This window comes from Pelodiscus sinensis, chromosome 1 (assembly GCF_052426305.1).
Source record: "Pelodiscus sinensis isolate ZL-2025 chromosome 1, ASM5242630v1, whole genome shotgun sequence".
Lineage (NCBI taxonomy): Eukaryota > Metazoa > Chordata > Testudines > Trionychidae > Pelodiscus > Pelodiscus sinensis.
The window spans coordinates 75,208,419-75,236,281 of record NC_143052.1 but is presented as its reverse complement, the minus strand read 5'-3'; the positions used below and the strand labels follow the sequence as shown (position 1 = coordinate 75,236,281).

Genomic DNA, 27,863 nt, shown 5'->3' with positions numbered 1-27,863 from the left:
TAATTTTGTATTTGTTCATTTGATTTTTTCCTTCCCAAGGGAAATCCTTTGCACTTGTCCTTGTGGAATTTAATCTTGTTGGTTTCAAATCAATTCTCCAATTTAGCAAGGTCTTTTTGAATTCTAGCCCTGTCCTCCAAAGTGCTCACACCTCCCAAATTTCAACCATACTCTTCAGTCAGTTATCCAAGTGATTAATGAAAATATTGACCACTCCTGGATCAAGGACAAACACCTGTGAGCCTTGACAGATACATCTACATTCACAAATTCATTCAGTGATAAAGGCTTTTACTAGGATTTCTGACAGATTTCATTGTACATCAAACTTATCTTTAAGGCACAATCCTATTACTGTATTAGTTTGTCTATTTCAGATTGAGTGTTTCTCCTCTTGCCATCAAACACTTACTCCTCGCCCCGCCTCACTCTGAGCATGGAGCCTTTTTGCAGTAAAATGAATTAGTTCAGAGGCAGAGAGCAAAGTGGCTCAGAATGAATAATTTTATCACAGGCACCTCTGTTGCTTATAGTTGGGCTCTAACCTCATGGCAATGTACAACAGAAGAATAGTTGTGGAAGAAGCAAATGTTCCAAAAGGGAAGAAATACTCAACAAAAATTACAAGTGGTAGTCAAGTAGTGAGTAATTCTAATATATTATGAGACTACCTATTCATTTCTGCCAACAGCCAAATCAATTTGCACAAAACAACAATAAGCCTGAATCTTTGCTTATTCTCCCAGATTGAACAGACCTTCTGTATAATACAGATCTTAAAAAATTCCTGAATTAACTCCTGTAGCCAGTGTCCTTTGCACATTTATGCTGGGGGCAGCTCACCTGTGTTTAAGTCCATGCCTTCACTACTATTGTTACTTGTGCTCATGATGCTAAAGTTAGCACAGGCATGCTTAGTTATGCTATAATCACACCTCAGTTTGTAATGTAGATGTATCCTAGTCTAGAGAGAATAATTAAAACCTAGGAATTGTGCTAGCAATGCTATATAAAATGTAAGGCCGCAAAACTGAGACAGAAACAAAGTAAACAGATATGAAAAAGCTTAATCGGTGTAAGAATTACGGACTGATATCTGCCAAGTGTCACACACTTCTAAGTCTGTCATGCATTGCTGCACAACAAGCACCACCAACTTTTAGCTTTCTTTAGGGGTACTTCATCCCTAGGCCCTGCTCTCCACCCTTTCCACCAAGGCCTCTTCCTTGCTCCGTCCCCTCTCCTGTGGTTCCCCACCCTGCCTCTTCCCATCCTCGCTCCACCCAGCACTTTCCACTGAACAGTTGATTAGTGTCAGGAGGAAGCACTGGGAGGGCATGGGAGGATCTGATTGGCAGGTGGCTGGTTGCATGATCTTCTCTTGCGGCTAGAACATATATAGGGGTTAATGAGTTTATTACTGCCTCTATAGCAACAGGATGAGAACATTAGCTCAAGCCATAGGCATTCACACTCTTAGATCTAGAGGCCCCAGCTTCAGCTGCTTTTGATGACCCAAACAAGGATATCATTACACTTGTCTGTATAGCCTCTTATCATTTATCACATTCTTCTCCAGAGAGCCAGCTAGTTCATAAATAGTTGTATTGCTCTCAGAGGATAACACCATGTTTTTGTGCCAGTTATTCTAATAGCAGATGTGGCCATGGTCTGTGTGGTGTACCTGAGGGTTGTACATTCAAACTTAGTTGTTGAGCTATGCAGAAGGAAAATGTATGTAAGTTAGTAAGCTGAACCAGGAATAATAGTTGAAATGACCTTATCTTGCAAAAAAATGTATTTAGAGGTTAATTTAGATATTCTAATCAATACTAGCTTTATTGATGTAGTTTTAGTGTTTCTGTTTTGGTTAATGGAATGGTCCCTTTAAGGACAAGGTGGAATACAGATAGGTTCATATGAAAAGACAGAGCCGTATGTTGGAGAAGTGGGGACTTGTTTAATAGACCAAAACTTTCCAGAAAGTAATTTTTATGCCTGATGATGCAATGCATTTATTAGGAGGCTGAGAGCTACAGAACATTACTACTAAGTTTCTGTGCCTTTTGCTTGTGGGTCACTAGTATGAATCCATCCTAACTCAGTAGGAATTAAATGTCGTATCTCACTAATGCAAGTTTGGTGGCCCTTAGATTAGATTAGTTTGGTGGTGACATAGTACAAGTGCACCAACATACTTTGCACTGATTGTCAAGCATAAGAGAGAGGCCAAGAACTTCATGGGCCATGCAGGATGAACTAACCCCTGTTACCCTTGCTGACTTTCCCCACCCGCATCAGGGCTGAGGAATGCTGGCAATGCTTGGAAAGCTTTCACTGTTGTACCCAATGGACAAATAGTTCCTTCATTAGGTCTGCATCTAAATCCACATGCATTTGTTAAAGCTGTTTAAGAAGTCTTAAGGTCATATACAAATTATTACACATATTCAACAAAGCTCATTAAATTATTTACATAAAGTAATATTTGCCTAATCCTGTTTTCCTGTTTTTTTAAACCAGGATTAATTGGCTGAAAATAAGGATGGTTACTCAAATTAAACAAAAAAGATAACATGCTTCCAATTTTTCCCCTTCCTAAGTAATGATCTGATTTCCAACACTCTTTCCCTTCCTCCCCCTTCCACCTCTAGAATAAACCACCAGAAGTTTAGCTTTAGTTCTCTCTTCAGTTTTCTGGTGATAAAGCACCATATCGCTGGAATAAAACTAGTGCTCAGTGGAATATCTTTTGATTCTTCATCCTCACACTGTACACTCTAATCTCCAAATTTCAAAAGTCTACAGAAACAGATAGTAGATTTCTAACAGACCTTTTGTGAGTAAAATGACAAACTGAAAATAGAAGAATGGTGGTTTATAACAAACAACTGTGTAACATTTGAGTTGCTTTTCACTATGAAAGATGTTTACAGTCAAAGAAAGGATTAGTACTTCTTAGAAGTACTTAGAGAAAATTCTTTAGCCACCCAAACGGAATTTTACGAAGTGGGATTAAAGTAGGGAATGTGGGAAGCTGGTAATGCTACAAAGAGTGAGCTAAGGATTTGGGGGATATTGAAACTATACTTTTCATAATTTTACATAATTTTGTTTATTTGATGTATTTTTACTTTTGACACAAATTTCCTCAATTACATTTTCTAAAAAAAAAAAACAACCCCATATTGTTGTGGGAATTTTGTTGCTGTTGTTTTTCTCTACAGTTATTGATATAAATTCTCAACAACAGCTCAGCAAAGAGTGTTTGTCTGTGCATATGCTCTCTAGGTTTTCTTTGTTGTATAGCACTAAGCATTAAACATCTTGGGTGAGATCTAGGATGCACTGATGTCAATGGGTGTTTTATCACAGACTTCAGGATTTCACATCTTGTTTCCAAATTGGGAAGGTAATATACAAAATGGGGTAAGTAAATGACAAAAAGAAGAAAGCTCTCTTATTAAATTAACTTTTTATTCAATATGAATTATTTAATGCTGTTCTTATTCCACACAAGTGATGTTTAAGGGAAACTTCTAAGGAGTTTAGTGGAGGCAGAAACAGGATTTTTTTTAAAAAAAGCTTGTGGATAAACACAGGTACATGTTTCTCTCTAGCTTTCTCCATCTCTCCCACCCCACTCTTTTCTTACCTCTCTTCAAAGTAAAAAAAGTAATTACATTGCCTATAGTGCATAATAATGTGAAGTAATAGCAGAGGTAATAGAATCTTTGGGTCTTTTGAGAACAAAATTTTCATTACATAGGAAAAGGCTGAAAAATACTGTTTAAAGTTTCTTATCTGGAACTCAGACAATCTTTCCATTCTTTATACACTGATGAAAATGTCTGGGGAAAAAATCTCAGACACTTGACTTTGCATGAGTAAAACTAAGCCAACCTCCCCACTCCAAACTTATTTAAAACATAGTACAGGCAGTCCCCGGGTTACGTACAAGATAGGGACTATAGGTTTGTTCTTAAGTTGAATTTGTATGTAAGTCGGAACTGGCTCCAGATTCAGCCACTGCTGAAACTGATCAGCGGCTGACTACAGGAAGCCCTAGGCAGAGTTGCTCTGCCCCCGGCTTCCTGGAATCAGCGGCTGATCAGTTTCAACAGCGGCTGAATCTGGACTCCTGGGACAGAACAGCTGGAGCACTGCCGGGTAGGTCCCCGCAGGACCAACCCGGCAGCACCCCAGCTGCTCTACCCCAGGCGTCCCACAACAAAAGCCTGGTCTGCGGGGGGTGGGGGGGGCGCACTAGCTGCGCCCCCTCCCCCCCCAGCAGACCAGGGAGACCTGAGCAAAGCCGCGGAGGTGCGCAGAGATCCCGCCGCCTCTGCGGCTTTGCTCCTGTCTCCCTGCTGTGCACACCCCCAGCACCAGTCCCCCCCAGCACACCAGGGAGACCCGGAGCAGCTTTTCTCGCCCCGGAGGACGCAGTGGCGGGACCGCTGCACTCTGGGGGGTCCCGCCGCCCACGAGCTCCGGGGCGCGAAAAGCCCCGTTCGTAAGTGCGGATCCGACATAAGTCGGATCCGCATAAGTCAGGGACTGCCTGTAATAAATTCTACTTGATTTTGCAACTTTCGATTAAAAAGACTAGAAAAAATATAGTGATTAGTATGACAAATGAAAAGCTTGATTTGACTTCTACTACTGGCTAATTATTCAATAAAAGTATTCACAGTACAGGCTAAGAGATCAAAGACTCCCACAGTTAGTTTTGCCTCACAGAACCACGGGATCCAACAGAATTGTAAGTTCATCATTTTGAATAACGCTTGTCAGTAAGGAAATAAACACTTACATTAGGTCTCAATCCTGCTGCCATTTCGTAATACTTCTCCGCTGCTTCATTGAGACTTGCTTGTCTATTGGTGCAGAGAAAAACAAAACAAAATTACACTTAGTTTTTCTTAGGTAAATATTGGGAGGATGCAGATGTATTTGCTTCCGCCATTTGAAAATATGCTATTACCAAACACCAGTATAACTATTATTTTATTTTTATACCTCAGAATATCAAGTCTCTATAATGAAATGCTCTTTTTAGATCTTATTCAGATTTTAATTCTAATAAGACTGTGGGCCAGATGCAATAGATCAGCGGGTGCAAGTTTATGGTTCTCTCTCAGGTCATACCAGCTGAAGATCTGGTACAATTTTGTAAAATTATACTTCAATATATGCCAGAGTTTGGTTTGTAATGAAGTAAATCATGTTTTATTCCATTCCAAGAATACAGGAATATGCAGAAGGACAACCAAACAAGCTGAAGTAATGCCAGGCAGGTTGTCCTTTTCAACATTAACATTTTGGTTATTACAATCCTTAATGTTTGTCAGAAGCTGCAAATGAGTAATAGTGGAGGGATCATGTGATAATTACCTGTTCTGTTCACTTTGGCTATGTCTACGCTACCATTTTTTTCCTGCAGAAGATATGCAAATAGCTCTCTCATTTGCATATCTTCTGCCAATCCTTTTTGCGGAAGAGGTTTTGCCGATAAAAAGTCTTGTGTAAAAGGGGCCATTTGTCGAAAAAAACCTTTTTCGCAAGATCCCTCATTCCTCAAAAAACGAGGTTTACAGGATTTTGTGAAAAAGGGTTTTTTCCCCCTGACAAATGGCCCCGTCTACACGGGGCTTTTTATTGGCAAAACCTCTTCCGCAAAAAGGATCATCAGAAGATATGCAAATGAGAACACAATTTGCGTATCTTCTGCCGAAAAATCCCTGCAGTGTAGTTACAGCCTCCCTCTGGGGCATCTGGAATTGGCCACTGTTGGAAGACAGGATACTGAGCTAGATGGACCTTTTGTCTGACCCAGTAAGGCCATTCTTATGTAAACCAAACATAAGGACAAATGCAGTATGCTTTTTTGTGCTAGGAGTTAATAATAGGCTAATTATAAAAGGAGCTCATGTGTCTTATTTGTAGATGCCTCACTCTTGACAGGGGACTGTTGGCATGTTTGTCTGTGAGGGAGCTAGAGATGCATTCTTTGTTAAGTTCATATTCTTATCCTGTAGCATACTCTCTTGCCACTTTTAGACAATGGAAGAGATAGGGAGAGGAAAAGGATAATATAAACTCAGATTTCATCATTTTTTCCAGATTTCCAATCCGCTTGTAAGTTCAAGTGGCATTATTTAAGTGAGCCCTTGAATCTGCAGGTTTATAAGGTTTTTCAACTGTTTATTGTTCAGGGATCATCGATTGCAGGTGTTAAACCCCCATTCAAATTTCCACTGGAGTTCTGAAAATTAACCACACAATGTGTTATTGGCAATTCATTCCAATCAATGCATTTTGATAGACAGTTATTGGTCTTTGGAGTAGAATGGAGGAAGGAAAATCCTTTTGAAGTTTCACATAGGTTTCAAGCAAGTTGAAACCATTTCCTTACAAACAGTTTGCCAAAGGAAACCCAGTTTATACCCATCAACTGTTTTAAATTACTGTGCACATTTATCAGCTCAGTGGTTGAGTGGTTAGAAGTGAGTGTCTAAAAATATTCATGTAATACACTTCTGAAACACTCCTGCTGGGTTTCAGTCAAAGGGATGTTGTGGCACTTAAAACTTCTGAGCAAAAAGCTAAATTTCACAACTTAGTAAAAGACAAGTAAAACTGAATGCATCACGTAGCTCTCATTTCACAGGTCAGGAAATACAACAATCCTAAATGCAGCAAATTTCTGTACAATGTGCCTTGCCCAGGAGGCAAAGAAAAAAAGCCACATTTCCCTTCTGAAAGAATTGTTTGCATATGAACATTAAATGGATTGAAATTCGTGTCTCTCTCACCAATTGGAAATATATTTGTAGAAGGAAAGAGAGTAAAGTATCTTGAAACATGGATCATTAATTTTCAACTTGAAATCAATTTGAATTTATATTTCTTTATTAAAAATTGTTTTTATAAATGTATTTAATCCATACTAATCTTGTGAGGAAAATGCAAGTTCCATTACTGGAGCATTCATAAACAGTTCCTGCAGCTAAGGTACAGGAGAGTTTTGATTCACATTCTCACTGGAAATCTAAACTAGAATTCATTATGTTAAGCCCTGGAATGGTTTCCCCTTGAGAATAATAAAGACATGGAGGTAGGAAATTGCAGTAACCCTACGCCACTAAGCAGCAAATGGCTCTGGATCAATGTCAAACAATGGAAAGGTTCCACTGGAGGAAGCATAACTTAGAGAAAAATACTAGATACAACAGTGATAAGAATAAAATACAAGGGAGGAAAAGGAAGCCAGGAAAAACTGATGAATTCCTACAGAAGAAAGACTGCTTTCAATCATTATAAACGATATCCTCGGCTTTCCGTGGGTGCTGACCTTGAAAGGAGACCTGACTTCTGCTGTTTGAATCCTAAAGCTTATGCTAACTACCCTAGCAAACCACGAAATACAAATATCTGCTCCCTTCTAAACGTAACTTGCTGTCTAGCATTTAGATCCTGCTCAGAAGAAGCCCTTAAACTGAGCCCTAGACCAGTGATACTCTGAGGCATCTAATGTCTCCTGGAGCTCTTTGCAGCATGTGATATTAAAACACTGTGAAATGTAATTAATGTAATTTGGCTCCTGAACCACGGAGGTCTGAGCATCACTGCACTAAACCTATTGGCTCTTATACTTAATGTCACAGACTCACAGACTCACACTTCAGCGCCAGAAGGGACCATTGTGATCATCTAGTCTGACCTATTGCACATTGCAGGCCACAGACCCTCACCCACCCACCCACTCCTGTAATAGACCTCTCACCTCTGGCTGTATTGCTGAAATCCTCAAAATTATGGTTTAAAGACTTCAAGTTAGAGAGAATCCACCATTTACACTAGTTTAAACCAGCAAATGACCCATGTGCCCTACAGCAGAGGAAGCCAAAAAACCCTCCAGGGCCTCTGTCAATCTGATCTGGGGGAAATTCCTTCCTCACTCCAAATATGGCAATCAGTTAGACTCTGACCATTTGGGCAAAACCCACCAGCTGGACACTTGAGAAAGAGCTATCTATAATAAAATCGGGATTAACCCCATACAGTGTCAATCGACCACCTATGATATCTCACAGTTGGACTTGACTAAGTTTGATTCATAAGTTCTATGGATACCCAAATGAAAGAAACAATTCAAGGCTGCTTCATTTAAATTATGTTGCTAATCAACCCTTTAAAGTTAAAAAAAAAAAGTAATTTGTCAATAAAATGGTGATTATACTTGTCTAGACATGCAAATATTTCAGTGGGAAGAAGGACTGTTCACATCTGTTGTGTTATATGAAGCCTTGAACTACCAGCTCCTGGTTTTAAGTGAGAATCTGCCATCTGCCTCACTAAAGAGAAACGGAACATCTATGTAAGGAAAAATAATCTAGAAAGCCAGAATTTGGAACCAAGTCTTAATTCTGAAATGAAACTTTTGGAGCCAGAATAGAATCATGGTTGGACTGTAAACATTTCAATCTTCATCCTAATTTTATTTATGTCATACAAGCACCCTCCATTATAAACCCTTGTCTTCAGTTTCTTATAACTTTGTCAAGCTTTAATTGTTTAGGCTACATTTTGCATGCTAAGCATCAGGCCTCAGGCTGAAGTTATTTTCAAACACACAGGCACAAAATTGGAGAGGTGCAGAGAGCCTACAGCTCATGTTGTGTCCTAAAGGCCCTGAACCTACAATGAGCCTTAGATAGGCACTTCTGTGCCACTAAAATCAAGAACCCCTAACTATTACAGAGCTTACTGCAAATAGAGGGTCTTTGTTAGGAAACATCAATTTGGCTGTTGAATGGATATTAGCTATTCTCTAACTCTGAGGTCTCCAGAGAAAGAAAGAGAAATAGCGACTCCAGAGTGCGTGTCTACATTGCAAACAGTGGTCAATGCAAGTTATATTGCCATACAGCCACCAACGTTTGTACATCACTCGGGCACAGGTTTATATGGCTGCTTGCATCCACCCTGTGCTGAGTCACCAGACATTCTTGTCTTGGGGCAAAGTGTGGTGAACCGTAGATAGGTATCCCAGAGTGTCACATGCTACCATCCATCGCAATGATTTTGGGGAATTTTTTGCAATGTGTTGTTGGATAGACATGACTCACCTGAAAATCCCTCGGAGTCAGTTTCCCAGAATGCAACTTTCTCCAGCTCAATGTCAGACATATCTCCTAATTTTTATACCATTTTTTAAAAAATCCCACAAATGCGTGCAACACTTGTCTGCCATCGCTGACAAAAGCATGGAGTCTGCAGAACCTACACTGTTCTCATAAATGTTGCAAACACAGGACCCACACAGTTCTTCTGTTTGAAGATCATCAAGGACTACTGTAACAATGAAGGGCAATGCAGTTTCTTCAAGGACAGTTTGCTGAGGAACACAATGAAAAACTATTCAAGGTTGCTGCTGGCACTGATGGAGCAGCTGAAGATGGTGGAGTGCTGTTTCAGGGCACAAGAAACAACTGGAGGGAGCACACTGTAATGCACATTTGAGATGAAAAGTGCAGAACTTTCAGATGTGAAAAACCATATTCCTGAATCTGTGCTCAGCACACCCAAGCACAGTGACACCAGACAGAGAGCTGCACCGACAGTGAAGAAGTGAGTGGGGATCGCACTCTGAAAACATGGAACACCAGATTGTCACCTGTCTGTGGGAAGTCCTTATGGAGCTAGAAAATCCACATAGGGGCTCATGCCACACAAGTGTCCAGGGCTATTAATTGTCTCCTGCTCACAGGATTTTGATTCTAGACAATGTGATGGATTTACAGCAATGGGATTCCTGAACTATTGTTCAGCACCAGCCTACCTTCCTACATAGTACATTAACAAAAAAAAGGCTACTTTTCTATGGTTAGCATGCACTGGTGGATCACTGGGGACACTTCACTAATATCTGTGTATGCAGATGAGGGAAGGTGCATCATGCATGACAGGAACACAAGACTGTTCAGAGAACTACAAGCAGGAACACTCTTTTCTGACTGATTACCATTGGTGATACTAAAATGCCAGTAGTGATTTTAGGGGACCCAGCTTCCCCCGGCTCATGTAGCTATATACTGGCCACCTCGACAGCATCAAGGAAATATTCAACATTCTGGCACAGAATGACTGCTGAAAGTGAACTGAACTGATGCTGGCATTGTTTACTAAGTAGATTGGATCTTAATGAGAAAAATATTCCAATAATTACAGCTGCTGTTATGCCCTGAATACTATTTGCACGGCAAAGTTGTTGCCTGGAGAGCAGTGGAGTGGCTGTCTGCTGACTTAAAAACAGCCAGGTACAAGGATCATTATAAGACCCCAATATTAAGGTATGCAGTTGAGGAAGGCTTTATAAGAGCATTAAGAGTAATCCATATTAGTGTTCTGTGCTGGCATGTGCTCTGGTGCTGGAGCTTTGGGTACTGCTAAGAATCGTGTAGTGTTCGCTGTACATTTATAAATGTGACTAGGTATTTTGGGGATGCTATGAATTATGCACTTGTAGTACATGTATAAGTACTGTCTGCTGTGAGTAACAATATGCATTTGCAATATGTGATGAAAACTAATAAAGATAGTTTTAGTCTCCAAAAGTAGAATTTTATTCACTGGGGGAAACAGTGCAGAAAACAACATGCAAAAAGTCCCTGAGCTAAGTAATACACACTTTTCACAAACTGGAAAGGAAGCAAATATCTGTCTATTGTGGGACAGCTGCTTGGGGACTGTTAGGATTGATACAGGTCATGCAATGTTTTCACTCACACTTTGTTGATCCCAGTATGTCAATCTTGGCTGCATGCCATTCAGGGAGGTAGGATTACTGCACTGGTGTAACGGGGCATGTATGTTGGCCAGACACAAATTTGATTGGTGACTAACATTGACCTAACTTCGTAGTTTAGGCCAGGCCCTACGAGTAGGGGAATAACATTTTACTCTAGGGCAATAAAGGGCAACGTCAACACCTCAGGAGTGCATTCAAAGATGCCAGTGAAAGGATCAGAGGTGCAGCTAGGCCTGTAAAGGTGACAACACTATTGTACCTTGATGGTATACCTTTGTCCCTTTCATGCTCTATGTACCTAACTTCCTAAGCTTGATTTTCTTCATTATTCTAAAGTTTAGATGAATTACTCTGGGCATGTCCATGTCCTAACGAGGAATATAAATTAGAAAGCAAGCAAGAGAAATAAAAGGATCCTTAAATTAATGCATGTTGGTGCTGGTGTTTGGGATAATCTTTGATTAACAACTGTACATTTGTTTTGGTTTCCTTTACTCATGTACAATAAATGAGTCTCTCTTTCTAACAATCTTTTAAAGGCATTTTGGGGCATATTGCAAAATCCTGCTACAGGAACCTTCAGTTCAGTTTGGAAAGTAGGTCTCTTAATTAAGAGCTTATTCTGCCTTCTTTTTCAAGTTATTTCCTTTTTCATTTTGTATTTGTACATGTCAAAAATATAACGAGTAAATTATGAGAAGTCCATTAATATAATTGTTCTAATGACAATTCTGTGCTAGTTGAATGTATTTACTCAAAAACACTTCCCTTATTTATGTACATTATAAGGGGCATATTTTCTAAAGCAAGATATAGCATAACCCAAATCATTTGTGTTCAGTCATTGCTCTTCCTTTTAGGCACATAAGCAACAGATTCATTATATATTTATCCTACAAATAAAGCCAGAAAGTAATATAGTAATGTGGGCTTAACATAAGTGTTTAGGTAGAAGCTCAAAGTTGCTGAATGTCAAGGTGTATTGGTTGTAAATGCAAGAGAAAAAACCTCTACAGTTTCAAATAGCAGAACAAAATTAAACACAAGATTGCCTCTGAATGAAGGAATTCAGATAATATCATTAATCACTCCTGTATTTCTCTAAGTCTCCATAACTCTAGAGACTGATATTTAGCCTTCTAATCAGCTTGCTACTCCCTAATGATATTTATATCATATTCTTTGGTATTTCCAATACTCTCAAATTACAGTCAGAGCAACAGAGTTCTCTTCTTTCATTTACAGTCACTCTATTTTTAATGACTCAAGTAAAAATAATTTAAAGGGAAATGTTGTTGAAGATACTTTAGGAAAAAGATATATTGTTCTCATATACAAGCAAAGAGGATTACATGCTTGTGAAAGACAGAAATTTCTGCAGTAGTGAATAAGAACATAAGAACGGCCATACTGGGTCAGACCAACGTCCATCCAGCCCAGTACCCTGTTTGCCAACAGTGGGCAATGCTAGGTGCCCCAGAGGGAGCGACTCGAACAGGTAATGATCAAGCGAGCTCTCTGCTCCCATCCATTTCTACCCTCTGACAAACAGAGGCTAGGGAAACCATTCCTTTCCCACATTGGCTAATAGCCATTCATGGACTTCACCTCCATGAATTTATCTAGTTCTCTTTTAACCCCTGTTTAGTCCTAGCCTTCACAGCCTCCTCAGGCAAGGATTTCCACAGATTGATTATGAGCTGTGTGAAGAGCTTCCTTTTATTTGTTTTAAACCTGCTGCCCATTAGTTTCATTTGGTGGCCCCTAGTTCTTATATTATGGGTACAAGTAAATAACTTTTCCTTATTAACTTTCTCCTCACCACTCATGATTTTATATACCTCTATCATATTCCCCATTAGTCTCCTCTTTTCCAAGATGAAAAGTCCCAGTCTCTTTAATTTCGCCTCATATGGGACCTGTTCTAACCCCCTAATAATTTTAGTTGCCCTTCTCTGAATCTTCTCCAATGCCAATATATCTTTTTTGAGATGAGGAGACCATATCTGTACACAGTATTTCAGATGCTGGCGTACTATGAATTTATATAAGGATAATAAGATATTCTCCATCTTATTCTCTATCCCTTTTTTAATGATTCCTAACATCCTGTTTGCTTTTTTGACTGCACACTGCATGGATGTCTTCAGAGAACTATCCACAATGACTCCAAGATCTCTTTCATGATTAGTTGTAGCTAAATTAGCCCCCATCATATTATATGTACAGTTGGGGTTATTTTCTCCAATGTGCATTACTTTACATTTATCCACATTAAATCTCATTTGCCATTTTGTTGCCCAATCACTTAGTTTTGTGAGATCTTTTTGAAGTTCTTCACAGTCTGCTTTGGTCTTAACTACATTAAGCAGTTTAGTATCATCTGCAAACTTTGCCACCTCACTGTTTACCCCTTTTTCCAGATCATCTGGAGAATATGTTGAATAGGATCATCAACAGAATATGTTGAATAGGATTGGTTCAAGTACTGACCCTTGGGGAACACCACTAGTTATCCGTCTCCATTCTGAAAATTTACCATTTATTCCTACCCTACAAGATTGCCTCTGAATGAAGGAGTTCAGATAATATCATTAATCACTCCTGTATTTCTCCATGAAAGGATCTTCCCTCCAAAGCCTGTACGCAGTCTGAGGGGCCAGGAATTCCTTGCACCAAATGCACATATCCGCCACCCGCCCATAGGGCAGGTAATCGTACATGCTACGCAGAATGCAATAAACAGATAGCCCCCACTCTGCTGCTGGGCTTCTGCCTGCATTCTCTCCTACAGCTATCTAGGTTACCGATAGGGTTTCTAGTTAAATCAGGAAGTTTTGATTAAAACCTTTAAATTAAACTATAAAGAATGAAAAGTGTACCCTGGCAACTTCCCACTCCCCTTCCCTACTCTCTCTCTCAAAACTCCCTGTTTGCTGCTCCTGTTCGCAAAGCTCCCTGGTCACTGACTCACTGCTTTATAAAGCCCTGACCTGCCTGATAGCCCTGCCCCCTGACTAAGGCTGTGCCAATTAACAAAGGCTTCTACATTTCAAAACTTTAGAAGCTCACAGCTTCCAACTGCCAGCCACAGCACACGCTCCTTCAAACCAACCAACCAACCAACCAGAGATGTAAAATACAGAAAAGTTAAAAATAGACTCTGCAAAAGTTTCACTCCATTTCTTCTTCCTTATTAGTTATAACAAAGCTTCCAAAAGAGATATTTGGCTTAAAAAAAAAAGTGCTGTAAGAAAATACTGCAGTTTGGGGTTGAGAGAAAAGAGAAGAAGAAAGCCAATAAATTAGAGAACTAACCTGAGCATATGGGCTGCATTGAAGACAACATCAAACTCTGAATTGTCAAGCTCAGCGGCCTTCTTTGCCATTTCAGCTGCTTCTATCAGACGGGATTCTTCTAGAAGAAACTGACCTGTATCGAGGACATGTATGTTATCTCAAAGGGATGGAAGCAAACAGTATGTTGGATAGTGACACACCTGAAAAATCAGTCACCAACTACATAAGAAGCATATTCAATATATATTTATCCTACAAATAAAGCCTGGAAACTAATACAATGTGGGCTTAATGGAAGTGTTCAGATGGAAGCTCAAAGTTGCTGAAGTCAAGATGCATTGCTTTTAAATGAAAGAAGCAGCCCTCTAACGTTTCAGATATCAGAACAAAATATGTTCTGGAAAAGAAAAATTGTATGGAAGACTCTGGGTGTGAGGGGCGCAGTGGGGTGCTGAGGAAGTGTGACCTGGGATCCTGGCACAAGGGGAGGGGCTCATCAGCGTAGGGGCTGAAGTGAGGTAGAGGTCTGGGTGCAGGGGGTGAGGCTTGCTGAAGTGGGGGTTTGGGTGTGGAGGACTTGGTGCATAACTTCTGGGTATAGAGGGGGGAGATTCAGCAGAGGGGTTTGGGTATGGGTGGGTCTGGATGCAGAGGGGTTGGGTGCACAGGAAAGCAGCTCCTCATACAGTGACTCCTTCCCCCATGGATGTGCAGTGATGGAGGCAGGAAACTGAAGCTAGGAGGAGGAGAGTTTCCTGCAGACAGGGTAGGTTTCTGGGGGTGGGTCTGACATGGTCTAAGCTGCTCCTTGTAGTGGAAGAGGAAGTTCTGACCTTCCTAATTCCTCCATGACTAGTAGGTGAGCTGGTTAGAAGCCTCCAGCTTGTGTGGACCCAATGCCTGCCAACCCCATTATGATTTACCTCTCTGATCCAGAACCTGAAACAATGCACCCATATATGCCAGAGAGGGTGAGTGACTGCTCTTGCAGCTTCCCTTTGCTTCCCTGTCAGAAAATAGTTTTTCTGCAGGGAAGCAAAGAAATCTGTGGGGGACATGAATTATATGTTCGCGCTATGGTGTCGAATTTCACCAGGAGTAAAATTATTTACACACCTGTCCCTCGCAAAACCTTCCAACGTTATATATCTATGTTTTATGACTATACGCTAATAATGCTGCACAAGTAACTGAATATTCAGTTCAGATGTAGGTCTGAAAAAAATGAACCCCAAATGAAATGTTTTCCAGAAGATTTTTATAGGTTATTAAACTTTTTAAAGATAAAATTGAAGAAAATCCTGAAATAAACCCTCTTTCTGAAATGACAAAAGTCAAAATATTTTGATATGGAATTTAAAATATTTTCATATTTCCAATTTCCATTCTCTCCCCAAAAAAGCAAAACAATTTGCTGAAATTGACTCAGTTTAGGAAATTATGTCAAATGACATGAATACGCATTTTTCTGGCAAAATAAGTGTTTGCGTGAAAAATTTCATCCAGCTCCATATGTCAAGACCACATGCATTATTTTATGTTATGTACCAATTATTCTTATGTAGGCTACACAGTAACAAATACTAACATTAAATTCCCAAATGATAAGAAAAGCTGGACCAAATTTTCCATCCTCTCACAGTCCAGCTTTTAGACACACAAAGCGATTAGGAATAGGTCTGATGGAAATAAACTAAGATTGTTGGTTAGATGAATGAGAATGAGCTAGGACAGCAAAACAGAGTTAAATCACTGGACCAATTTCTTTTCATTCTAAAAATCCATCCATCATACTCCAGATAACCTGGACATGGCAGAAGAACTGGAATTTGACTACATATTATTCCTAGAACTAAAATAGTATTTTCTTAGTAAACTGCCCAGCTTAAGTTTTCACGAAAGTACATGTTGCAATTTAAATGGAAAGGTAAGGTAAATTATTATAATGATGTGCAGCTGTTTCTCCCCAACTGCTTTTCTTTCTAGAGATGATACAGATGGAAAATGGAAAACGTTCTTTTTTTTCCCAGGAAAAGTTTTTTCCAGAATTACCAAGTCAACTTCTATCCTACATACACCATGTTAAAATTTCCTAGCTTCAGTCATACAAACATGCACAAATAAAATAGAGTTAGCAATCACTAGATCTGTGATACACTTGTCAACAATATTAAAACTTATGCACACTCAAGAAAACTCTAAGTGAGGAAAATATTTCTCTCTTTCCGTTATTATCATTATTTATCATTTAAACAGCACCCATGTCTGCTATGTCTCTTCGTGGTCATAAGCTAGATCCCTGAAGAATTTACAATCTTATCTCGACAGGATGTACACAAAAAAGTTAAGAAAACAACATGAGATTTTACACTTTCGAATCAGTCTTTACATTTAAAAATACATATATTCCAAAAGCCAGATGGGACTACTGTGATCGTCTATTCTGACCTCCAGTGCAACAGAATCTATAGTACTTCCCCAAAATTATACCTTTTGAACTAGCGCATCTGTTTATAGAGTGCATATTCCATTTTCTGGGTTTGCAGTATGTATGTCTGTATATATAAAACCTGATGAATGGGCTGCAATTTGTAGAAGTTGCTCAGCTGCAACAGGATTGTATTTTCCCATATCATTAAAATCATATTTTCCCTAAATATTATACATACATCCTACTGTGTGTTACTCAAGGGAAAGCTAAGGTGTTCTATTCCAATATTCCATGGATAAAGTACATTTCAATTTTTATTAAGCTTTAATTAGTACCATTTTTCAGCTTAATGTGGTTGTTAATGACTAATAAATGTATTCCTTTAGCTTTACAACTATAAAAGCTATCTCACTGAAAACACGAGTGTTCATATCCCTTGAATGGTTATTTTATCACTTATTACAGCATTAATCAGAATCATGGCAAGCATCTTTCTTTTTCCTACAACAGTTTTTTGTATTCCCCCCCCCCCCCCCATTTCTCAAGTAAGGTAAGTAGTTAAAATCAGGAGACTGATTTTACAAAGTAGAATGAGTAGATTATACAATGCAGATGTCAAAAGCTTGGTTCATACTGCTAACAACAACAAATTATAGACAGAATTAACACTAAGACATAGCAGTAGCTTAAGGGCAACAACATTTTAATTATAAAATACAAAAAATAAAAAATGAGAACCAGAAGAGCTCCAGAAAAATGAGTAATACTTGGGAATTAAACAAACCTGAGAAACTGCTCTAACAGTTTCTTTACTCTGTGCTCTATAACAGTCTTTGCACATCTGCTTTATAAAGGTGTGCTATTTTTGGATCAAGGACTTTGCAGTGGATTTTAAATGTTTACAATCTATGCTTACATACATCTTAAATTTAGAATAACCACTGTTAGGTACAGTGACTATACATTCAAACTTCCCTGTCACATTCTGGGTTGCAAGAAGAGATCAGTGAGGGATTGTGCAAGAGCCTGCCCCCTACATATTCCCAGTTCCAGATTTTCCCCAGTACTTGTTCTGCAATGTCCATTCCTTCTCCTGGGAGTTGAAATATTAAGCTTCGATGCCCCATGCAAAGAATCAATATTTAACAGCTTGTTACATTAACTCAAGTTACCAAATAATTCACTTCAAGCACAGCACTGGATTGGTTTAGATAAACAATAACACAAGTTTAATAACAAAAGAAGATAGGGTTTTAAGTGAATTCAAATATAAGAGCTAAAATTAGAAATTGTTACAAGCAAATAAAAGTGAAAACATGCACCTAAAAATCTAGAACCTAATCTAGCAAGTTTAGGTTCAACATGGCCTCTGTCACTGACTGTCTTCCAAAAGAAAAGATAATCTTTTCCTGGTCAGGAGCTCTCCCAGAGATCCAAAGATGCTGGCACCTTTGTCTTCTTAGGTAAAAGTTTCTTATCTGAAGCAGGTTTCCCATCTATAATCATTTCCTGAGACTTCAACTCCCTCCTGTTTGAAGAGCCCATTTTTTTCTCAGCTTGCAAGAGCTCTGACCTCTTGTGTCTGCTTAGTGATGGATGTGTAAAGATGGTTTCTGTCCTTATTTACAACTTCCAAAGCTGAATGAACACGTTATAAGAGGCAGGATGACCGTATGCTATTCTTCCCTTTCTGTGGGCTTCCCATCTCTGATATGATTGCTATGTAAGTGGAGTTTCCATTGTGTTTGATTCCACCAGACTTAATGTACACAGAGGATGAGCAGATAATAGCTATGACATCCACTTCTGTTTGAGCAGACTATACAGCCTAATATCAATGAGTATCTATAATTCCTTGTATAGTGTTAATACATACAATTCACAATGATATTAATTACTAGTGTGTCATTAGCTTTCAGGAAAGACTTGAGTTTCTACAAAAAACAGGACTGTGTAGCACTTTAAAGACTAACAAGATGGTTTAATAGGTGATGAGCTTTCGTGGGCCAGACCCAGGTCTGGCCCACGAAAGCTCATCACCTATTAAACCATCTTGTTAGTCTTTAAAGTGCTACACAGCCCTGTTTTTTGTTTCAGCTGCACCAGACTAACAGGGCTACATTTCTACCACTATTCTACTTGGCTGTGTCTATACTGGGCCACTTATTCCAGAAAAGCAGCCGCTTTTCTGGAATAAGCTGCGAGCTGTCTACACTGGCCCCTTGAATTTCCGGAAAAGCAACCGATGATCTACTGTAAGAAATCAGCTGCTTTTCCGGAAAAACTATGCTGCTCCTGCTCGGACAAAAGTCCTTTTTCCGGAAAACTGTTCCGGAAAAGGGCCAGTGTAGACAGCCCAGTAGTCTTTTCCACAAAAAAACCCCGATCGTGAAAATGACGATCGGGGCTTTTTTCCGGAAAATGCGTCTACATTGGCCATGGATGCTTTTCCGGAAAAAGGGCTTTTCCGGAAAAGCATCCTGCCAATGTAGACGCTCTTTTTCCGGAAATACTTATAACGGAAAACTGTTCCGTTTTAAGCATTTCCAGAAAAAGGTGCCAGTGTAGACATAGCCCTTGAGTTTCTACAACTTTATAATACAGTCAGATTGGATACAATCATTTATTTGAGTTGCTTATCACTTCCCTCCTCATCCCCACACCCAACCACCCCTTGACTAGTAAACCTTTGAAAAGAATTCTTCTGAAAAGTAAAATCTGGACTAATCTTCTCTCCCCTTCTGGGTGCAGAGGCAAGCTGTCTTATCCCCAACTAGTCTTATCTTCATCCCTTATTAGCATGCCGAGTCTGTTTACTATTCACAGATAAATTGAGATGAAAAACACATTCCTTAGTTTAGGATACATTTCCCATGACATATCTGGTTTGAACACATTTTAATTATTATTCCAACATATGTTCCTAGTCCTTAATGCCCACTGAATCCATATATCAGGCATGATTATTTGTGACCAGTGAATTATCTTTTTTCTAATAATGCCTTACAAAGAATATTTTGCACAAATATTATTACAGCCATAGGCAAAGTGCCTGGCTGCGAACTGCTCCAGACAGGCTGGAGTGTCCCCCACCTGTGGTATGGCAGGTCCAGCCATAGGCTGCTCTGGCCAACCTGGAGAGCCGCATGCCCATTATGAGGCAGAGAATCAGAAAAATCAGAAAGCAGAGAGCAGAGGGGAACATCTGCCCTCCTATCCATTTTGGAGTATCCAAGAGGTTCTGAAGCGCAGTGAAAAAGCACCTTATCCCTTCTAACATCTAGAATGGACAATGGCCTCTCAGTTTCCTCAAAATGAGGGTGACAAGGTCTAAGCTTAATCCTTCTGCTGATAGGTTCTCCCCAAGCCCTGGTCCACACCATGGAGTTAATTCGAAATAACCCCCCCTTATTTCGAAATAATAAGTGGAGTGTCCACACTGGTAAGCCTGCTATTTTGAAATAACGGGCTGGTTATTTCGAAATCTGTACTCCAGCTTTCAGCGGGGGAATACGCTTATTTCAAAATAGTTACTTTGAGAGTTATTTCAAAATAATTTCCCAGTGTAGACATCCCCAAGAGTCCTCATCAAATCCCTCCTCTACCCCTGATGAGCAGGATTAATGCTCAGTCTTACACATTTTTGTTTGATTGTCTGTCACATCCACTGCTATACAGTATTGTTTTTACTTAATAGTTAACATTATCACTGATGAATTGCCTGCTGACCTGAGATTTCTCCTCACAGTAATGTGTGGTGGGGAATGCCTCTACACAGACGAAATCCTTTGATAGCCCATAAAACTAGCTTCTCAAATGCTTCTAATTTCCTGGAACATTCTTCTTGAAAAGTGAAAATTCGGAGTTTTGTTAAAATACAGTAGCTTTGCTGTACTGGTTGTAAATTTGAGTAAAATCCACTCACCCATTTCTGCGTTATTCAATACTGTAGTAAAAAAAAAAAAGTCAGAAAATATTCAGCTTCCTTTTGTGTTCGAGCCATTGGGACTGCTCTGTATAGGTACATGCATGATCAGTCATGTGTTTTCCTCGATGTTCAATGTTCAAGAACAGAATACATTTTAAAATTCACTCTAATGAGGAAAATGGGAGCAAAAAAGGACAGTCATCCAAAATCCACAGGAGAGCAGATGAGGTCTCAGAGGATTTAGGGGAAAAAAATGAATATTTTCCTCCCTCTGGAGTCTCTTTGAAGAGAAAACAAAAAAGAGTAGCAACAGAATTACTCCTTTGTATAATATAATGCCTTCATGGTAACACTTCAAAACACACTCAGTAGTTGGACAATTTCTGCTATGAATCTAAGTGGCAGTCTGATCCTGAAAATCCTTACTAATGAGAGCTGTCCTTACCAATTCAAGCAGAACTGCTAATTTCAGTGGGGCTTGTAGTTGGGCAGCTGTCCCACTCTGACTGGAAGGGGGTAAGCAGACAAGAGGGAACCTGTGCAGAGCCCAAACCAAAGAAGAAAGGAATCTGAGGGGAGCAATCAGAGGCTTGCTGGGGCAGCTCTGTTTATAAGGAGCTGCTCAACAAAGCAGAGAGTAGTTGGGTCCTGACAAGTGAAAGTTCCAGGACTGAGAGAAAGCAACTGAGATAGAGCACTGCTGGCAGGCACAAAGGAGCTAGAAAGAGGCAGCTCTGGCCAACACCTGCTAGGCCATAGGCCTTGAAACAGGGGCCAAGAAGGTGCCGGGGTCATGGGAAAGTGTCCCAGGAAATGAGAGGCAGTAGAAGGAAGTGAAGGAAAGAAAAACAAGTTTGTTACCAGAGGGTCCCTGAGCCAGGACCCAGAGTAATGGGCGGACCTGGGTCCACCCTCTGCCTCCTTTGCACTGCATGTAGCCACCATGGGTGTGTGGCCTATATACAGGTTGCAGCTTGCCTCTGAGATGACTGGCTAGACATGGGCTGCAGCTGGCCATGATGGCAAATGCAAAACTGAGGACTGCTGACACTCCCAGAAGGGGGCAAAATACCAGAGTGGTGGGAAGGCAGTGTCCTAAAGAGGACATCGTGGTCCTGGAGCAATGTGGGTCCAGAGATAGAGGGTGGAGAGAGTGCAGAGCGATGACAGGTGAGAGAATGAGGATTGAACTAATTCTCAGTGTTACCATCAGGAGGCGCCATACCAATAAGTCTCCGACAGTTACAGACTACTAGTGTGTTTGAGAGTTTGACGGTTTGGGCCCTAGATTAAAGGAATTCCTATAATGAAATGGAAGAAAGACCAGCTTAAGCAATTGATTGTTAATTACCTGCCAGCAAGCAAATTTGATATAAGGACCCTAAGCTGGAGGTCCATGACAAATAAAACTAGTGGCATGAAAATTTCCTCGTAAAAGTAGAATAAAAGCACAGAATGAGCTGAGTGAGACACTTTGAAGTGGAAGGCTATTTGTGTGTCCAGTAGAAAGAAGTGATGGCATACAATACCTTAAAAAATATATACATTTATCTTCAAGTCTCCAAAAGCAATCTGATACACTGACAAATATATCTGCAGTTTTCTGTTCCATTTGGATAAAATATAAAAATTGACAACCTATTGTTAGGTCAATCAATTCAGGTAGAGAACTTTTTTTGCCCAATATTATTTTTGAGCTACTATCTGAAAGTATCCTTAGATTTTAGAAACAAATCTTTAGAAATATCATATTTCTAGTTTCCAAATTTTGTAAAATAATTAACTTCAGGACAAAATTATAGTTCAAATCAGGATAGTTTATTCTATATTGAAAGTAAAAGAATGTAACTGGCATGAAATCTACTGGGCAAAGAACACATGGTAAAACAAACAGCAGTGTCTTGAAATAAGAATATTTTAATTACACACAAAACATAGATATATCAGCTCTTATTTCACTCCCTGAATGGAAAGCCTTCAAAATATATGTTACACTTGGAAAGGCTTTCTAACCAATACCTCACACAAAATCTACTGACTTACTTGGGAATCTTCCAAAATAGCATCCATTGGGCCTCTAAAAAACAACAGAATTTACTGATGTGTTCACCCTTGCACTACTCAAATAGTAAGGCACTATTACACTTCTTCAATGTGACTTGGCAGAAGGGTGTAACAGTCTAGGTTAAAATAATAATATAAAATTATATAACTATACAGTAATGTAGCTGCTCCTACTGCCATGGCTGAATGCATATTCTTTTCACTGCTTCTCTAGAACTCTTTGTAAGAAAATATGTGTAACTATTCTCTCTTCATATTCCAAAAAGCTTAGTAACACTATTTATTATAAGTAAGAGTTTGTCATGGAAATCATGGAGTCCGTTACTTCTAGAAACCTCTGACATTGTCCACTTCAGCCCCCAGGAGGTGCTAGCCACTGTGGACAGTAGGGGGGACACCAGGACTCTCAGCTGCTGTGATGCTGGAGGGGACTCCAGAGTCCCAGCAGCTGTGGATGTTGGACTCTCCTCCCTTCCCATTTTATCATAGATATTTTTAGTAAAAATCAGGGGCAGGCCAAGGATTTCTGTGAATTGCCCATGACCTGTCTGTGACTTTTACTAAAAATATACATGATAAAATCTTAGCCTTAATTATAAGCTATGTTTTGGATCCTTACTGGATCTTTTTCTTATTAGTAAAATTCCATTCTCCATTCTTAGTATTCAGCCTCTTAAAAGTTAGCTTGAAACTATGGCAATTATTTCACAAAGTAAGCCAAACACAAGCAAAATGTCACTCCAGTACTCCACAAACAATGGACCATTCATTTCCGCTACAATTTTATTTTCTTTAGGAACTAAGTTATCTCTTAAGATATAACAAATATTAAAACTAGCCTGAAAAGTAAAACTAAGTGACCAGGGGTGGGAGAAGTTGACACATTCCTGGTCTAGAAACAGGTCTGTAATAGACTTTAAACCAAAATTCTTGTCTCAAGGCCAAGCGCAAACCATGTCTTTTTAAAGAAATAAGGAGAACAACCTAGAACTGCCCTACACATGTTTCCTTAACAAGAGGGCATTTAATCAGACACTGGGTGGGGAACAGACATTTATCTGACTGAATGGGCTTGTAACATACCTTTGCAAACCAGCTTTTCAATCTCATGTCACAAATCAAGATCCGTGTGTGCATGTTGGAGTTTTAAGTTAATGAAAGTTGTGGTGTGCTTAGGCTTTCTGCAAATCAAGTCAGTGTCTATCCATGTGCCTAAATATGAATGTGGTATCTAACTTTATATGCACATGTTTGAAACTATTGACCATGTTTCTCTTGAAAACTGTGTGACATACTGAATTGGAATCAACCAAAATAAACAGTTGGGATGACTTTATAGGGATGTATCTGCACTACATCAAAACTCTGGCTACAGAGCTTGTCACAGAAGCTTACAGAAGGTGTTACAGGGTAACCAGTACCTGAGGATAAGTACCTTGACCTCCCTTGGACCAGAAAAAGGGAGTGGAATCCAATTAAGAGAGAGCTGGACTCCCACTGGGCCTCTAAAGGGCTGCTAGTAGGCAGCAAGGGGAGGAAGGACTGAGACAGGTTGAACCCCGGGGAGGAAAAGCCACCCTGGAGTGGAACCAGCTTCTGTGCTGGCTCCCTGGAGTAAGGGGCCAAAGTCATAGAAAACAGCTGCTCCAGGAGGGGAAAAGACCAGGCTGAGGCTAGGAATCTGCCAGGAGCTAGAATGCCAGACACCTGTGGTACTGGTGGCCATGAAACCTGGCCTGGGGACAAAATTAACACTTTCTGTTCATTTTACTGCCTCTGTTTAAAGGCATATGCTTATTGGCAGGGCTCGACAAATTATGGGAAATCCTACTTGCTAGGCAAAAAAGGGACTCGCCACCCCTCCCCCCAAAAAAGTATTTTTAATGGCCTAAATTCCTAATAAGAATAAGAACATTACTAATAAGATATTAATAAATATCACCCAAGTTATTAATAAATATTTTATAAACCTCTACCTTTTCCCTCTGCTGCCATGTTTCCTCCCCTTGCTCCATCAGCTCCCCTGGTGCCTGCTGCCCCCAACCTCTCACCCTCCCCTGCTGTCCTGACTCCTGCCCTTCTCACTGCCCTCAGCCCCCCCCATCAGCCCTTCTCTCCCCCCTGTGTCCACTCCTCCAGTAGCCCCACTCTGATCATGTGAGCTACCCCTTCTCATCCCCTCTACTAACACCTCCCTCTACACACCTGCCCTGCCTCTCTCCTCTGGTGCTGGTCCCTCCCCTGTAGGAGTCTGCCCTTCTGCTTCACCTCCAGAATCCCCTGGCACCTGCACCCTCCTGGTGCCTCCCCCTTCCCTCACTGCACCTGCCCCCTTTGCCCTTTTTCCGATACTCACCCCCTCACTCTCTCCGCCCCCATTCCCCTCATGCCCCTGTGCCCTCACACATGCCTTGCTCCCTCCCCGTCTTCCTCATGCCCACCCCTTCTTTCAAGCCTTCTCCCAACATCTCCCTCTCCCCCCTCTAGCTTCCAATGCCCTTACCCTCTCCCCCAGCATCACCCTGTCCCCCCTCCCACTGACAGCTCCCCTCCTGTCCTTTTTCTTATTGTCTGCACTTGGCCCCCTGGCATTTGTCTCTCCTGCACCCCTGTCCCTTTGGTGCCTTCCCCTTTCTTCTTCTTCTCCTGACCTCCTCCCCTCCCCTTAACACAAGTCCCATATTTTTCCCATTCCCTTCCTTTTCCTTCCCTTAGCTCAGACCTGCCCTGGCTTCTGCCTTCCACTTCCAAGGTTGCCAGAGCCTTTTTGAATCCCGCAGTCACTGGTCATGATGCCACATCATGCCAGCGTCTTGGCATCTGCCGGTGTCCCACCCTCTGGCTTGCGCCCTACCTCCTCGCGCCAGAGCTGCATGCAGGCAGCCCAGTGCTGAGAATCACTGCACTTCCCTCTCCCCAGCGGCGCTCTGCTCCTCCAACGGCCAGCGGATCGGATGGGGCTGCGCTGTCCATAGTACGGGCTTTGGCCAGCCCGTCACAATAGCCCACTGGGCCAGTCCACCCCTGCACTCACCAGCTGGTAAAATCTACTTGCCACAGGTGAGCGAGTGAGTGTTTTTGTCGAGCCCTGCTTATTGGTAGTCAAGTAGTGATTTGACTAGTCACTTCGCCCCCGCCTTGTGGCCTTTATCAGAGAGAGGCAGCAGAGGGGGAGCAGCCGCTGGTACTGGTGGGAGCTGGCTTAAAAGCCAGTCCCCCCCCCCCCTCCCCCCCCCCAGCACCATCTTCAGGGAGCAGGGAAGGCAGAGGTGTAGCAAGGTACCAGGCACAAGCTGGGAATCAGCTGATTTCCAGCTCATGCCCGGTCCCAGACACTGTGCCTCTGTTTTTTAAATGTATTAAGAGTTGCCAGGGCTGGGAGATAACCCTGCTGTGGCTCTGCGGTTTCCCTCCTTATTGACTCAAGTAGTTGATGGACATTGATCGACAACTCAATTAGCTGAATACCCGCAATTTAGCATCCTTAGAATGAACAACCTTTAAAAGACTGGGCATGACAGCACATGTTTTGGACAAGATGATTAGCATGGTATCTGTGGAACTCATTGCTGGAAATTCTCAGAAGGCAAAAACTGGGATAAAAAAAAGAATTAATAATTTCACTGAGGATACGTCCATCAGTAGCTATAAGCAACTACATGATCTGTGTGTTCCTAAACCTCCGATGTCTAGATGTTGGGATTGGATAACGGGGAATGTATCACGCAATAAATTGCCCTGCTCTGTTCATTCCTTCTGAAGCATCTAGCACTGGTCACGGTCAGAAGACAGGATGCTGGGGTGGATGGAACATAGGTATGATCCAGTGTCACTATTCTCATGAATGTTGGCAGAATGACAAATTGGCTAAGGGGTGATGACCTGATGTCAAGGTGTCTTTATTTCAAGGACGACTTAATTCATTAGCTCCTGATTCAGAACATCAAATCTGATTGCATTAAATCTATGGAAGTAACAGCCTCATTGTTTTTATCACATGCAATACAGGTGTATCAACTGAAGCTGTCATTTTTGGTATATTCACAGAACTTAGAACTCCCAAAGAACTCTTTGTTGGGATCATGCACTGGCTGGGCTAATCCAGCATGTGTATATTCAGTTCATTCAAAATCAGCATGATGGAAAGAGAGGAGCAGTCACTGCTTTTTTGGATCCTGGGAATGGCACATGGCTGATCAACAGCGTTAAGACTGGAACCACCAGATTTGTCAGTCATCCGCTGCCAGCAGTAAATAGCAGATGTCATAGAATACAAATAGAGTCCTATTGACATATGCTTTGAGTATCATTTTCTGGGGTCAATGAGAATAAACTCCTCGTCCCAGAGTCTGTATCAAACATCTCTTCGATTGTGTAATGCTGCAACATGGCTGGTTGACAAAAGTAAATTTACACAGCTGCATGCTCTTCCAGTTTCTAAGCAGACTCCTAGGCTATGCATGCCCTGTGCCAAAGTGAGAAACACCAGCTCAGAATTTAGATATGCAGAGGGGATGACTCCTGTTTGCTTGAGGATTTTGCCTTCAAGGTCTTCTGAGCCAGTGTTGGGCTTAACTTACTGGAAATGTCAGGGGAGAGCAACAGAGTTTACACGGGATGCCCCCGGTAGTATAAAGTCTGCTTTGTTGCTCCCTGTTTCCACTGCAGCCTACTTAACATTTAAATTGCTCTCCTGCCTGCTTACTTTAAGGACTATTATAGATTCTGTCTCTTTGGGCTAACTTCATCCTCTCTCATTTGTTTTTCTCAACATCACTGTCCTCCCACTGCCAACATCAAACCATTCAAAACTGAAAGTCAGTAAAGGACCTCTTTAAGGCTACAGGTGCTGCAGCATTATGATCCCAAATTGCATTGCCTTAAAAAATCCCTGTTATTGCCCCTTCTCATCACTAGTCAGCACCCCAGAGATGGCCTGGTCATTGATTAATAGTTGACCACATGCAGTGGGAATACAGATCTCCCAGCACTATATAGAGCCTAAATTCAGGGGAAGGTAGAAGAGGATTCCAACTAAAATCTGTTGGTGCTACAGTGCCAGAAATAACTCCCTTTCTTGGCTCCATATTCATAGTCTAAAAAAAAAAAAAATTAAGTGCAAATTGTGTTTTAGTTGATCCTGAAGAATGGCTCATGCCTAGTTAAAAATCTTAGTTTTGTCACTTGCCTTTTGGGGTCTATTTTGGGTGGGAGGAGTGAGGCAGGAGGACAAGAGTGTGTACAGAACCCTTCCCTCCCATCCTCGACCCATGGCAATTACTTCATTGGAATGGGCGAGGCCAACACCCTAGAAGATGTTCAGA

General features: G+C 40.9%; 1 protein-coding gene across 2 annotated transcripts in view; it reads right to left on the bottom strand.

Moving 5' to 3' along the window:
• Positions 1 to 27,863, bottom strand: part of TMTC2 (transmembrane O-mannosyltransferase targeting cadherins 2) — a 382,158-nt gene that overhangs the window by 28,245 nt on the left and 326,050 nt on the right. For both annotated transcript variants that reach the window (XM_075932545.2, XM_075932550.2), the window contains 2 exons: positions 14,135 to 14,249; positions 4,817 to 4,880 (listed from right to left, as the gene is read on the bottom strand). In XM_075932545.2, coding sequence (XP_075788660.2) covers positions 4,817 to 4,880; positions 14,135 to 14,249 — 179 coding nt within the window. The remainder of the gene's footprint in view (positions 1 to 4,816; positions 4,881 to 14,134; positions 14,250 to 27,863) is intronic.